The 15,624-nt window shown below is 42.9% G+C and overlaps 1 protein-coding gene across 20 annotated transcripts in view; it reads left to right on the forward strand.

Moving 5' to 3' along the window:
• ROBO2 (roundabout guidance receptor 2) overlaps window positions 1-15,624 on the forward strand; it is a 1,315,320-nt gene that overhangs the window by 775,560 nt on the left and 524,136 nt on the right. For all 20 annotated transcript variants that reach the window (XM_077480077.1, XM_077480086.1, XM_077480092.1 and 17 more), the window contains exon 2: window positions 8,111-8,437. In XM_077480077.1, the coding sequence (XP_077336203.1) occupies window positions 8,111-8,437 (327 nt within the window). The remainder of the gene's footprint in view (window positions 1-8,110; window positions 8,438-15,624) is intronic.

The following is a 15,624-nucleotide window of genomic DNA, read 5'->3' on the forward strand; positions in this document are numbered from 1 at the left end:
CCAGGATATTAGGGGAACTCCACGTTGATTTAAAAAAAAAAAATGGCGTGCCCCCATCCCCCAATCTATACCAGACCTAAAGGGCCTGGTATGGACGGGGGGAACCCATGCTATTTTTACTTAATTCTGTCATAGGGCTCCCCTTAACTACTTCAATACACTATATTATATCTTGTACACTGCACTATATACCCTGCACTGTATTATATATACTACACAGAGTGCACTGTATACTCTGAATTGCAGTATATATACTATATGGACTTCACTATACTCTGAACTGCAGTATATATACTATACGGACTGCACTATATACTCTGCTGAAACATTTGGCCTTAGGTGTTGGTGGTGGCAGAACACGGTGACCCTTCACAGTTATTCTTGTTGGGTGCAGGAACGGTCCCTGCTGTTAAATATTATATCAGAGGCTGCCTACCCTCTTTTACTGGCCTGTGAGAGTATCCCTCTCCTTGGAGGTCTTCTGGACATGATCGGTATTTCTTTTTTTTAACACCGCACTACACTGTGTATACTGCCTGAAGTGTATTATCTACTGTACACTGCTGAATGCACTGTATATACAGGCTAAGCTGAATGTAGAGTATATATATATATATATATATATATATATATATATATATATATACTAGTAGACTGTATATATATATATATATATATATATATATATATATATATATATATATATATATATATATATATATCAAATATACTGCCTGTACTGACTGAATATATAAAATGACTGAAGCCTAGGCTACGCTGAATGCAGAGTATAATTGTTTAATAAATTTATCAAAAGGATCTTACACTATGGGCCTCCCTCTGTTACCACTGGTACTAGTGGTACCAGTGGATCCCTAATACCGGACGAACCCAGCACTAACATTCACCAAATTTAAAGGGGACATGCCCCACAAGCGAGTTTGACCACACTAGAGCTATGTGATCAAAAATCCTGGTGAGTGCAATTCCATTTGTGGCATCTTTTGCACAATGTCGATCAAGTACCTAAGATATTTGCACTTGCATAGTGGAATGAATATTTATTTATTTGGGATTTTTCACATTGCATAATTGAGAACTGTATTTGTTAAAAGCTAGAGTGATAATAATTCATAACACTGTATTATTGTGTGATTGGAAAGACATTAAGCACTCTTTTTGTGATTAAGATAAGGGGGTTTTATTTTTTTATTTAATTTAGTTTTCTTTGTAATTTGACTAGTGCGGTTGATTATTTATCACACCAACATTTAGGCTGTCTTCACACTTATGCATATCTGTTTTCATGCATATTTTACACCCATTTTTCAGTGTGCATTTTCATTATGCATTTTCTTGAATTAGATGCTCACCTTTTAGCAAAGTGTTGGAAGAGCCGGCCACTTTCCAAATGTAGCTAAGCCAAAAGAGCCTTTGTTTTTTTTGCTACTATATTTTGTAGTTATATGCTGCAATATAGTTATGATTAAAGCCGTGTAGGCTCAAACATGTCAACTGACTGTAAGCCTGGGTTCACACCATATGCAGTGCAAATTCACAGCAAATTTGCTGCGGATCGACACCACATCTAAATTGCAACCCAAGGGACCAAGACCAACCCCTGAAAAACAACCCCACACCATAATCCCCCCTCCACCAAATGATTTGGACCAGTGCACAAAGCAAGGTCCATAAAGACATGGATGAGCGAGTTTGGGGTGAAGGAACATAACTGACTTGCACAGAGTCCTGACTTCAACCCGATAGATAGAACACCTTCGGAATGAAGTAGAGCGGAGACTGCGAGCCAGGCTTTCTCACCCAACATCAGTGCCTGACCTCACAAATGCGCTTTTAGAAGAATGGTCAAACATTCCCATAGACACACTCCTAAACCTTGTTGCTGCAAAGGGTGGGCCAACTCAATATTGAACCCAATGGACTAAGACTGGGATGCCAGTAAAGTTTATGTGTGTGTAAAGGCAGGCATCCCAAGACTTTTGGTAATATAGTGTATGTATACCAGATTAATTGAACACAATTGGATGCTGAGTAATATGCATTTTGCTATGTCGAAAAAAAACTCTTGTTGCAATGCGTGAGTGAGTTTTTATGAGCCTAAATATAAAAAAAAAAAAACACTCACCCCATAGTAGATTTACTGAAGTTTTTTTAATGCTTTTTTTTCAACCTGGGTAACAAAATGTTCTGATGTGCTGTGTACAGGGTCTTAGTAATCATACTACATTATCTTGAATGTACCTTAGTGAACACAGCTGACTTCCCATTCAATCATCTTAAAGTATACTGCCAACTGGCACTATTAAGCCTCCCATAGTTTTACATGGCAGATAACAGAATATAAGGCTACATTTCTAGATTACTTAAACTTAAAGTGCATTGTAATTAGCTACATTATATAAATAAAACTTATTTTTTATTATGAAAAACTTCATTAAGATTTTATATTTTGTTTATTTGTACATTATTTTTTTGGTTATCAGTAATACAACTTACCTTGTTGTTGTGCAACTTGATTTGTTAAGTCTCTGTGCATGTGTTATATTTTTATTACCTTGATAAATGAAAGTAATGTCGGTAGAAGTTGTGATTTTTCTACAAAAAAAGAGATGGTGTTGATTTAATATTGATGACAGATGGTTCACTGCAGCAAGTTACGCTTTACGGTGAATCTTACAAGGGATGGTACAGTTTAGTAATAATTAGAGCAAGTTATGCCCCCCCAGACTGGCCTCCCAAGACCTGTGTAACAGCTGGGTTGCTTCCTATTCTTAATACAGGAAAGGGAGTCTTGTGTCTGCTACCTGATCTTTACATGCACTGTTGCACTACTTGTGCAATTTCTTGTTTATTTGACTATGGACAGATGGTTGTTAGATGGTGAGTGCTTCTGCTTCCCGCCTTAGAGGCTCTGCGTTCCATTCCACTCCTCAGACAGGTTACTGAGTAACAATAACAACTGTCCAGACTATCAGGACTTGCATAAATGTTCATGTCTTAAACTAATCATATTCCCTATTAATGTCCATGTGTGAAGGACATTATTGGAGCCCACTGATTCCCCAGTACAGCACAGGTAAATAATTATATATATTGGGACAATATACAGTATCTCACAAAAGTGAGTACACCCCTCACATTTTTGGAAATATTTTATTATCTCTTTTCATGTGACAACACTGAAGAAATGACACTTGTCTACAATGTAAAGTAGTAAGTGTACAGCTTGTATAACAGTGTAAATTTGCTGTCCCCTCAAAATAACTCAACACACAGCCATTAATGTCTAAACCGCTGGCAACAAAAGTGAGTACACCCCTAAGTGAAAATGGCCAAATTGGGCCCAAAGTGTCAATATTTTGTGTAGCCACCATTATTTTCCAGCACTGCCTTAACCCTCTTGGGCATGGACGTCACCAGAGCTTCACAGGTTGCCACTGGAGTCCTCTCCCACTCCTCCGTGATGACATCATGGAGCTGGTGGATGTTAGAGACCTTGCGCTCCTTCACTTTCTGTTTGAGGATGCCCCACAGATGCTCAATAGGGTTTAGGTCAGGAGACATGCTTTGCCAGTCCATCACATTTACCCTCAGCTTCTTTAGCAAGGCAGTGGTCGTCTTGGAGGTGTGTTTGGGGTCGTTATCATGTTGGAATACTTCCCTGCGGCCCAGTCCCTTAAGGGAGGGAATCATGCTCTGCTTCAGTATGTCACAGTACATGTTGGCATTCATGGTTCCCTCAAAGAACTGTAGCCCCCAGTGGCAGCAGCACCCATGCAGCCCCAGATAATGACACTCCCACCACCATGCTTGGCTGTAGGCAAGACACACTTGTCTTTTTACTCCTCACCTGACACCATCTAAACCAAATAAGTTTATCTTGGTCTCATCAGACCACACTACATGGTTCCAGTAATCCTTGTCCTTAGTCTGCTTGTCTTCAACAAACTGGAGGCTTTCTTGTGTCACATCTTTAGAAAAGGCTTCCTTCTGGGGCGACAGCCATGCAGACCAATTTGATGCAGTGTGCGACGTATGGTCTGAGCACTGACAGGCTGACCTCCCACCTCTTCAACCTCTGCAGCAATGCTGGCAGCACTCATATGTCTATTTCCCAAAGGCAACCTCTGGATATGACGCTGAGCATGAGCACTCAACTTCTTTGGTCGACCATGGCAAGGCCTGTTCGGAATGGAACCTGTCCTGTTAAGCTGCTGTATGGTCTTGGCCACCATGCTGCAGCTCAGTTTCAGGTTCTTGGTATTCTTCTTATAGCATAGGCCATCTTTATGTAGAGCAACAGTTCTTTTTTTCAGATCCTCAAAGAGTTCTTTGCCATGAGGTGTCATGTTGAACTTCCAGTGACCATTATGAGAGAGTGAGAGCGACGACACCAAATTTAACACATCTGCTTCCCATTCACACCTGAGACCTTGTAATACTAACGAGTCACATGACTCTGGGGAGGGAAAATTGCTAATTGGGCGCAATTTAGATATTTTCACTTAGGGTGTACTCACTTTTGTTGCCAGCGGTTTAGCATTAATGGTTGTGCGAGTTATTTTGAGGGGACAGCAAATTTACACTGTTATACAAGCTGTACACTCACTACTTTACATTGTAGCAAAGTGTAATTTCTTCAGTGTTGTCGCATGAAAAGATATAATAAAATATTTACAAAAATGTGAGGGGTGTACTCACTTTTGTGAGATACTGTATAATTTAGTGACAAGACTAATGCTTTTTGTATTTGTCATTTGACATTTCAGTTTTGATTGGGCTGTTGCTGGTTTAATCACAGCATGATATTTCATATACTTTAGAGACTGGGGGTGTGCAAGTAGATTGTGTCTTGGTCAGCTCTCTCTAGGCCCCAGCAAAGGTGTCATACTTTCACATCTGGGTTCCCCTATAACCTGTCTATTCTTCATTATGAGGAATATACTAGAGAAGCATGACACCATCATTTGGCCTTGTTGTGGCTGTTTCTTCTAGACAGAACAGGGAATTGTTACCACTAGAATCCCAGAAAGAAAGAAGAGCAAACAACAGCAGAAGCTAAATGAAATATCAATTTTTAGCAGTGTTGGACTTTACATGAGACTACATTTAGCTTCCATTTTATGGCCCCTTTCCTTGCTTATTACTGGTACTGTACTGTAAAAAAAAATCAGTTTGCTTCAAGAAGTTGAACATTTATATATTATCTAGATTTTCTAAATTAACGCTTGCTGACTCCATAACCTAGATATACGGCGGCAAGGCAGCTCAGCTGTGCCAGATCACGTGCCTAGTACATGATCTAACACATCTGGGTAGGGGTCGCGCACTGGCTGCAACCCGGCTGTGCTGTGATTTCGCACAGCAGATGTCGATCACCAGGTGACAGCCAATAAATTACCGCTGGCACCTGCCGATTGTCATGAATTTACACAGGTCAGGGATCTGATGTAAACAAGGCAGAGCCCTGTCCTGTGTAAATTCCTGACTTCCTCTACAAAGCAGGGAGTAAAGTCTATTACTTCCCCTAGTAAAAGCACCTAACGCAGTACACCAAAACACTAGCTAGGCACACATGTAACCCTTTGATCGCCCTTGATGTTTAACCCCTTCCTGGCCAGTGTCATTAGTAAAGTGACAGTGCATATTTTTAACACTGATCACTATATTAGTCCCCAAAAAGTGTAAAATGTGCCAGTTAGTGTCTGAATGTCTGCCACAATATCACAGTCCCGCTATAAGTCAATGATTGCCGCCATTACTGTAAAAAAATAAATAAAATCCAGTATATATCCCATAGTTTGTAAAATCTATAACTTTTGCGCAAACCAACCAATAAATGCTTATTGGGATTATTGGGATTTTTTGTACCCAAACTATGTAGCAGAATACATATTGGCTTAAATTTATCAAGAAATTAGATTTATTATATATTTTTTTTATTGGCTATATTGAATAGCATAAATTACTTCAAATTTAGCTTTTTACATGGTAGTCCTTAGGAAATTTGGTTTTGAGTGTGCTTAATAATAAGTGCATTATTATTATTAAGATATCTACAAATTGTCAGCATCCGCCAAGAACTATGACAGGTCTTATACACGGCTTTTAAGAATGATATCTTCCAATCCATGGCCACCCATTATTGCAGTTTGTTTTATTTTATTAACAAAACATACTCTATATTATGAAAGGGATCCTTACAGAAAAAAATCTAAATCCCTCATCGAGTTGGTACCCCGAGTCCTAAGCTTTTTTCTACAATAGAGAGACCCCTGTTTTAGTTATACTGACATACTGAAGTCCAGCAGTTGGCTCTGTGTGAAAATTGTGATTACTGATATCTACACCAAGAAAATCATTCTTTCTTTAACCGCTTGCCAATCACCTACCACAGTTTTACTACGGCTACGTGGCTCGGCTGTGCGAATCGCTGTACTGGGTACGGTGGTTCGCGCACTAGCTTTTGTGAAACTGCTCCACGGGGGAGCCAATCGGCGTGTCCGACAAACTCCATGTCTGCAGGCCGCCCACAATTGTTCCCCGCAGAGACAGAATGGGGATCTACCAAAGTAAACAAGGCAAATCTACGTTCTGACAGGGAATTACACTGATATCTTCAATTTCTGCTATGCAGGAAGACGGATCTCTGTGTTATTCCAGGCAGCCCATCCCCCTTACAGTTAGTAAACACACCCAGGGAACATAGTTAACCCCTTGATTACCCCTGATGTTAACCCCCTCCCAGCCAGTGTCATTAGTACAATGTCAGTGCATATTTTTAGCAGTGATCACTGTATTATTGTCACTGGTTCCCAAAAAAGTGTCAAAAAAGTCAGTTAGGTGTCCGATCTGTCCGCTGCAATGTCGCAGTCCCACTAAAAATCACTGATCGCCGTCATTACTAGTAAAGAAAAGAAGAATTTTAAAAATGCCATAAATGTATCCCCATATTTTGTAGAAGCTAAAACTTTTGTGCAAACCGATCAATATGCATTTTTCCAAAAATATAGAGCAGAATACATATTGGCCTAAACTGATGAAGAACATTTTTTTATTGGATATGTTTTACAGCAGAAAAATATAGCTTTTTTTTTTCAAAATTTAAAGTCTCTTTTTGTTTATAGCGCAACAAATTAAAAACCACAGAAGTGATCAAATACCACTAAAAGAAAGCTCTATTTCTGGGAAAAAAAGGACTTTCATTTTATTTGAGAACAGCACCGCAATTGTCAGTTAAAGTAACGCAGTGTCGTATCGCAAAAAGTGGCCTGATCATGAAGGGGGTAAAACCTTCTGGGGCTGAAGTGGTTAACTACTGAACCTAAAAATATTATTATTATTATTATTATTATTATTATTATACAGGTTTTATATATATTTATGTTTAAGGCTGTATTGGCCATAATGGCATTTGTAGTCCAGTGCCTAAGGCAGGCGTACTCAACCTGTGGCCATCCAGCTGTCACGAAACTACAAGTCCCATGAGGCATTGTAAGGATGACATTTATAAGCATGACTCCCAAAGGCAGGGGTATTATGGGACTTGTAGTTTCGCAACAGCTGGAGGGCCACAGATTGAGCACCCATGGCCTGAGGCATCACTAAGCATCAAAATCTATAAATTTATGATGCATTGTTCTTTCATTTGTTTTCACCTTCTGGTTAACTCTGGACATTTCTTGCTAAATCAGCAAATTAGCTAATGGAGAAGGAGGAGGTAGGGCTGTTCAGAGGGGGCATTAGAATCCCTACAGTTTAAGAGACATGAAGCCCTTTATCTTGTTTGGTGGTTGGTACAGTTAAAAATAAGCCATGAATACTGTATACACCAGACAGCATAATGGTCCAACATTAATTAATTCTAAAATAATTGCATTAGACGAGTAGACAGAACTTGTGCAAGAATGTGCCATCTTTCAGATGCCGGTACTGTGTTTATGAGTGTAGTTTTGCTTGATCAAATCAGGCATTTACAGTATACATTTTACACATTTTTTATTTTTTTTGTATGGTATTGATCTCTTTTTGTGATAAGCTATTATTATTATTAGCTATTAAATGCCACGTTTTTGTTTTGTTTTTCTAGGATCTCGTCTTCGCCAGGAAGACTTTGCTCCTCGGATAGTGGAACATCCATCAGATGTCATTGTTTCTAAGGGAGAGCCCACAACATTGAACTGTAAAGCAGAAGGTAGACCAGTACCCACCATAGAATGGTACAAAGATCTTGAGCGGGTAGAGACAGATAAAGATGACCCACGCTCCCACCGAATGCTGCTCCCCAGCGGATCTTTATTTTTCTTACGTATTGTTCACGGACGCCGGAGTAAGCCAGATGAGGGGAATTATGTATGTGTTGCACGGAACTACCTTGGAGAAGCCATGAGTCGTAATGCGTCCCTAGAAGTTGCTTGTAAGTTCATCTTTTGACTTTACATGAAAATTGTATTACTGTACAATAATTACACATTGATCATTTTGAAACACTGGAAGAAATGCTAACTCATGACAGTTGAAAAATGTTAAAGTGGAACTAAACTCTCCTATCCTTTAAGTTAAGGAGGCTGCCATCTTAGACTCTGTTTGATCTACAATAGCCATGGTGCTGCATATCTGAACGGCTATGACTGTAGCCAATTGATGGCTTAACAGTTCAGTTGACATTAGCAAACTGTCAACTGTCAACAGACTAAGACTGGGATGCCATTAAAGTACATGCAAAGGCAGGCATTCCAATATTTTGACAATATAATGTATTAAAGCAAACATTTAGCAATAATTTTTACAAGTAAAAGATAATACAAAAGCAGTTTAAGCTGTCTTGCTGGCTTCAAACGACACACTCCAAAAATCTAATATGCAATACCTGAACACTCAGTTCAATATCCTCTCATTCTGTATCTCCTTAAACTGAATGTTGCCTGCGGTGACTATGGCTGCTGATTTGTTAACCTTCCTTGTGGTAATCCCGAGTGTGGCTCGGGGTTAATTTTACCAAAAGCGATAACCCTGAGCTACACTTGGGATTACAGTGTAGTGTTCCTTACCTTGTCCCTGCAATCCCTGATGTCCTCCCGCTGTGTCCTCCGGCTGATGCGGGTGTTCCAAATTAGGCGACCTGTCATATCTTGTGCGAGGTATAGCAAGATGGCGTTTTGTCGCCGCCATCTTGCTATACCTCGCACTCGTCCACAGTACAGATACAGTGAGAAGGCAAGCAGATATTTTATTACACCCACCAGAGTTTTGAAATTCACAATAAACTCAGCTTATATACTAAAATACAGAATTTAGAAATACATGATACTCTTTTGATGTTGAAAGCATCAGCAAGCCTGCTGATCTCAGTTTGCTGGTCTAACAGGACACTGCTGCTTTTACAATTCAACATCAAAACAGTCTGATGGATTTGAATATACTGTATTTCACTTTATAAGCTCCGTTTACTGTTACAAATAAGTGTGAAATGCAAAATTCCCATGGGTGTAAAAAGATGTCTGCTTGGCGCCTTCACTTACGTCACTTTCGTTACAAGATATGACGGGTCGCCTAATCTGACGGAACACCGGCATCTGTCTTTCCAGGGGGGCAGAACCGGGGGGGGGGGGGGGGGGGCGGTACCAGCGCTAAAGTCAAAAAAGTTAACAAAACATGACAAACACACAATACATTGTAATCTGTTAGGATTACATTACTGTATCAAACCATTTCACCTCAGGTTTTTCCCTAGTGCTTTGTCCAGTGCCCTGCCTGCACTTACCGTTTTTTGTGCTTGGAAACTTGAGAATGTCCCTGGCATCCAAAAAGCATCCCCTGAGGTGAAAGGCAGTTTTAGACCAGCTAGAAAACAGCGAGAGTGAATTAGAATCACTTGCAGAATTGAGCGATAGTGATTAGTTTGGACAAATGTCAGTGTTTTTTGTTTGATCACATTATTGAATTCAATTTATTGTTATTATATAAAAAACATTTAATAATGATGTATAATTTATTATATTATAGTGTATGATTTTGTGTTTCAAACTTTACCATACCCAGGATATCTACTATACTTTTGTTTGGACAGATTTAAGTGAATTATTCCTAAGAATTACTGGCCTATAGTGATGGCCGAACGGTTCGCCCGGCGGTCGTTTCGCGGCGAATTTCCGACATTCGCGGTCCGCACGTTCGAACGCCTTTTTCCGTCGTTCGCCGCGGCGGACTTACGTGTTTAATGTATACAAGAACTTTAACCTTTGGTGACACGTTTATCATGTGATACAGGACAGCCAATTGAGACATGACAGCACATGGACACTTGTACATTCCCCCTAACCTATAAATACACCCGATCCGGTGGCCATTTTACATTCTTTCTTCTGTTACGATAGGGACAGGTTCCTGTGTGGAGTAGGGAGAGATAAACCACTAGCTATTTGGTACACAAAAGTTCTTTTCAGGACTGGTATAGGTGTTAGGTGTTGATAGGTTTGCTGTGCTGCTGATTCTTGCAGCAGCCTGAGTGTCTTTTGTTAGTTTAGAGAAAGGGAAAGGACGGTGTATGCTACAGGGACAGCCAGATTAGTCTTTCATCATCATCATCATCATCATCATCATTAGCTGTTACTATCAAGGTCCACAAAAGAGCTGTTCCAGTAACCACTAATCGTTCTCTTTTTTTGCCAATTTGTATAGGGACAGGAAGGAAGCAGTGTTGTCAGGCAGTGAGGGTAATTTTAAAGACTTGCTGTTATTATTAGTTCCACAAAGGTTCTTTTCAGGACTGGTATCAGTGGTACAGTAATAGGCTTGTACATGTATAATATTCTTTCTTCCAAATATAGAAAGGATATTATACTTGACTGCTGCCCTTCTGCTGCAGTCTGCTAAACATTCACAACTCACTTGTTCCACAAAAGTTCTTATAAGGACTGGTAACTTGGTATAGGGTGCTACGGTACATAGGCTTGAGTGCGGTACAGTCTGCTGTTCTGTAAGGACCGCTATCGGTCCACAATAGATAGGGTTGACGTGCACCACTGCTGACCGCTGCCCTATACTGCAGCAGTCCTTCAGCGGTATAGGGACTGACGTACAGTCTGCTAAACACTAATACACAACCTGCTTGGTCCACAAAAGTTCTTATAAGGACTGGTAACTTGGTATAGGGTGCTACGGTACATAGGCTTGAGTGCGGTACAGTCTGCTGTTCTGTAAGGACCGCTATCGGTCCACAATAGATAGGGTTGACGTGCACCACTGCTGACCGCTCACCTATACTGCAGCAGTCCTTCAGCGGTATAGGGACTGACGTACAGTCTGCTAATCACTAACACACAACCTGCTTGTTCCACAAAAGTTCTTATAAGGACTGGTAACTTGGTATAGGGTGCTACGGTACATAGGCTTGAGTGCGGTACAGTCTGCTGTTCTGTAAGGACCGCTATCGGTCCACAATAGATAGGGTTGACGTGCACCACTGCTGACCGCTGCCCTATACTGCAGCAGTCCTTCAGCGGTATAGGGACTGACGTACAGTCTGCTAAACACTAATACACAACCTGCTTGGTCCACAAAAGTTCTTATAAGGACTGGTAACTTGGTATAGGGTGCTACGGTACATAGGCTTGAGTGCGGTACAGTCTGCTGTTCTGTAAGGACCGCTATAGGTCCACAATAGATAGGGTTGACGTGCACCACTGCTGACCGCTCACCTATACTGCAGCAGTCCTTCAGCGGTATAGGGACTGACGTACAGTCTGCTAATCACTAACACACAACCTGCTTGTTCCACAAAAGTTCTTATAAGGACTGGTAACTTGGTATAGGGTGCTACGGTACATAGGCTTGAGTGCGGTACAGTCTGCTGTTCTGTAAGGACCGCTATCGGTCCACAATAGATAGGGTTGACGTGCACCACTGCTGACCGCTGCCCTATACTGCAGCAGTCCTTCAGCGGTATAGGGACTGACGTACAGTCTGCTAATCACTAACACACAACCTGCTTGTTCCACAAAAGTTCTTATAAGGACTGGTAACTTGGTATAGGGTGCTACGGTACATAGGCTTGAGTGCGGTACAGTCTGCTGTTCTGTAAGGACCGCTATCGGTCCACAATAGATAGGGTTGACGTGCACCACTGCTGACCGCTGCCCTATACTGCAGCAGTCCTTCAGCGGTATAGGGACTGACGTACAGTCTGCTAAACACTAATACACAACCTGCTTGGTCCACAAAAGTTCTTATAAGGACTGGTAACTTGGTATAGGGTGCTACGGTACATAGGCTTGAGTGCGGTACAGTCTGCTGTTCTGTAAGGACCGCTATCGGTCCACAATAGATAGGGTTGACGTGCACCACTGCTGACCGCTCACCTATACTGCAGCAGTCCTTCAGCGGTATAGGGACTGACGTACAGTCTGCTAATCACTAACACACAACCTGCTTGTTCCACAAAAGTTCTTATAAGGACTGGTAACTTGGTATAGGGTGCTACGGTACATAGGCTTGAGTGCGGTACAGTCTGCTGTTCTGTAAGGACCGCTATCGGTCCACAATAGATAGGGTTGACGTGCACCACTGCTGACCGCTGCCCTATACTGCAGCAGTCCTTCAGCGGTATAGGGACTGACGTACAGTCTGCTAAACACTAATACACAACCTGCTTGGTCCACAAAAGTTCTTATAAGGACTGGTAACTTGGTATAGGGTGCTACGGTACATAGGCTTGAGTGCGGTACAGTCTGCTGTTCTGTAAGGACCGCTATCGGTCCACAATAGATAGGGTTGACGTGCACCACTGCTGACCGCTGCCCTATACTGCAGCAGTCCTTCAGCGGTATAGGGACTGACGTACAGTCTGCTAAACACTAATACACAACCTGCTTGGTCCACAAAAGTTCTTATAAGGACTGGTAACTTGGTATAGGGTGCTACGGTACATAGGCTTGAGTGCGGTACAGTCTGCTGTTCTGTAAGGACCGCTATCGGTCCACAATAGATAGGGTTGACGTGCACCACTGCTGACCGCTCACCTATACTGCAGCAGTCCTTCAGCGGTATAGGGACTGACGTACAGTCTGCTAATCACTAACACACAACCTGCTTGTTCCACAAAAGTTCTTATAAGGACTGGTAACTTGGTATAGGGTGCTACGGTACATAGGCTTGAGTGCGGTACAGTCTGCTGTTCTGTAAGGACCGCTATCGGTCCACAATAGATAGGGTTGACGTGCACCACTGCTGACCGCTGCCCTATACTGCAGCAGTCCTTCAGCGGTATAGGGACTGACGTACAGTCTGCTAAACACTAATACACAACCTGCTTGGTCCACAAAAGTTCTTATAAGGACTGGTAACTTGGTATAGGGTGCTACGGTACATAGGCTTGAGTGCGGTACAGTCTGCTGTTCTGTAAGGACCGCTATCGGTCCACAATAGATAGGGTTGACGTGCACCACTGCTGACCGCTCACCTATACTGCAGCAGTCCTTCAGCGGTATAGGGACTGACGTACAGTCTGCTAATCACTAACACACAACCTGCTTGTTCCACAAAAGTTCTTATAAGGACTGGTAACTTGGTATAGGGTGCTACGGTACATAGGCTTGAGTGCGGTACAGTCTGCTGTTCTGTAAGGACCGCTATCGGTCCACAATAGATAGGGTTGACGTGCACCACTGCTGACCGCTGCCCTATACTGCAGCAGTCCTTCAGCGGTATAGGGACTGACGTACAGTCTGCTAAACACTAATACACAACCTGCTTGGTCCACAAAAGTTCTTATAAGGACTGGTAACTTGGTATAGGGTGCTACGGTACATAGGCTTGAGTGCGGTACAGTCTGCTGTTCTGTAAGGACCGCTATAGGTCCACAATAGATAGGGTTGACGTGCACCACTGCTGACCGCTCACCTATACTGCAGCAGTCCTTCAGCGGTATAGGGACTGACGTACAGTCTGCTAATCACTAACACACAACCTGCTTGTTCCACAAAAGTTCTTATAAGGACTGGTAACTTGGTATAGGGTGCTACGGTACATAGGCTTGAGTGCGGTACAGTCTGCTGTTCTGTAAGGACCGCTATCGGTCCACAATAGATAGGGTTGACGTGCACCACTGCTGACCGCTGCCCTATACTGCAGCAGTCCTTCAGCGGTATAGGGACTGACGTACAGTCTGCTAAACACTAATACACAACCTGCTTGGTCCACAAAAGTTCTTATAAGGACTGGTAACTTGGTATAGGGTGCTACGGTACATAGGCTTGAGTGCGGTACAGTCTGCTGTTCTGTAAGGACCGCTATCGGTCCACAATAGATAGGGTTGACGTGCACCACTGCTGACCGCTGCCCTATACTGCAGCAGTCCTTCATCGGTATAGGGACTAAGAGTTTTGTCACAGGGTCATTTAAAAAATGACAGGCAGAGGAAGAGGCAGGCCCTTCCGCAGGGGTGGTAGGGGTAGGGCAGGAGCAACAGGCTTGAGCCAAAGTGGGAAGTTGCAGAAGGTGCGTTCAATTACTTTAAAGGATGCACCAGACTTGGTTGAGTGGCTCGCTCAGCCTTACTCTTCTGCACCCTCCTCATCCTCTCGATCTGCACCCTCTTCTTCACTCTCTGCTATGTGCACCCCCAAAGACACTACCACCAACAACACGACCACCACCACCACCACCACATACCTTCCGCTTGAGTCACTGGAATTATTTTCCGATCCATATCAAGAGGACATTTCTGATGCGCAGCCACTCTTGGTATTGGATCAGGAAGAGGAGGTAGCAACAAGCGCTACTCAGCAGTCTGACGCCAGTACCCAGATCAGCCCAAGGAGGAGGTTGGTCCCCGGTGTTGCTGCCTACTCCGAGATCTCTACTTATAGCGGTGGGGAAGGTGACGTTGATGATGACGTGTCTAGTGATGTCACGTGGGTGCCCACAAGAGAGGAAGAGGAGGGGAGTTCAGAGGGAGATATGGACCAGCAGATAGGGAGGAGAAGCAGCAATGACTTACATTGCACAGCAGGGACAAAGCAGACTGCAAATGTATCAGGAGCGAGTCATCGACCATGTACGGTCACATCTGGCGCTCCCAGGACACCGGCACATGGCTCCGCAGTGTGGGCTTTTTTTAACGTGTCCGCTGCTGACAATAGCGTTGCCATCTGCAATCTTTGCAGTCAACGCGTTAGTCGCGGTAAGCCCAATACTCACCTAGGGACGACCGCCTTAAGAAGGCACATGAGCAGCCATCACCGAGCCCAGTGGGAGCAACGGAACACACAAAGCCACACTGCAGGCTCTCACCGTCCAGCCTCGTCTTCTACTTCTCCTTCTCCTCTCTCCTCACAATTGTCCTCCACTCCACCTTCCATCACGCCAAGCTCACATTTTTCTGCAAAAAGGCAGGCTTCCGTGGGCCTAATGTTTGAGCGTAAAAAAATGATGACGCCGGATAACCCTCTTGCCCAACGGTTGGCGGCTGGCTTGTCAGAACTCATAGCCCGCCAACTACTGCCATATAAACTGGTGGACTCGGAGGCCTTTCGCAAATTTGTGGCCATTGGAACACCACAATGGAAGGTCCCAGGAAGGAAGTATTTCTCAGAGAAGGGCATC

The sequence above is a fragment of the Lithobates pipiens genome, unplaced genomic scaffold, assembly GCF_037356315.1.
Source record: "Lithobates pipiens isolate NorthernLeopardFrog02 unplaced genomic scaffold, aLitPip1_a1.2 Scaffold_16, whole genome shotgun sequence".
NCBI classification, from domain to species: Eukaryota; Metazoa; Chordata; class Amphibia; order Anura; family Ranidae; genus Lithobates; species Lithobates pipiens.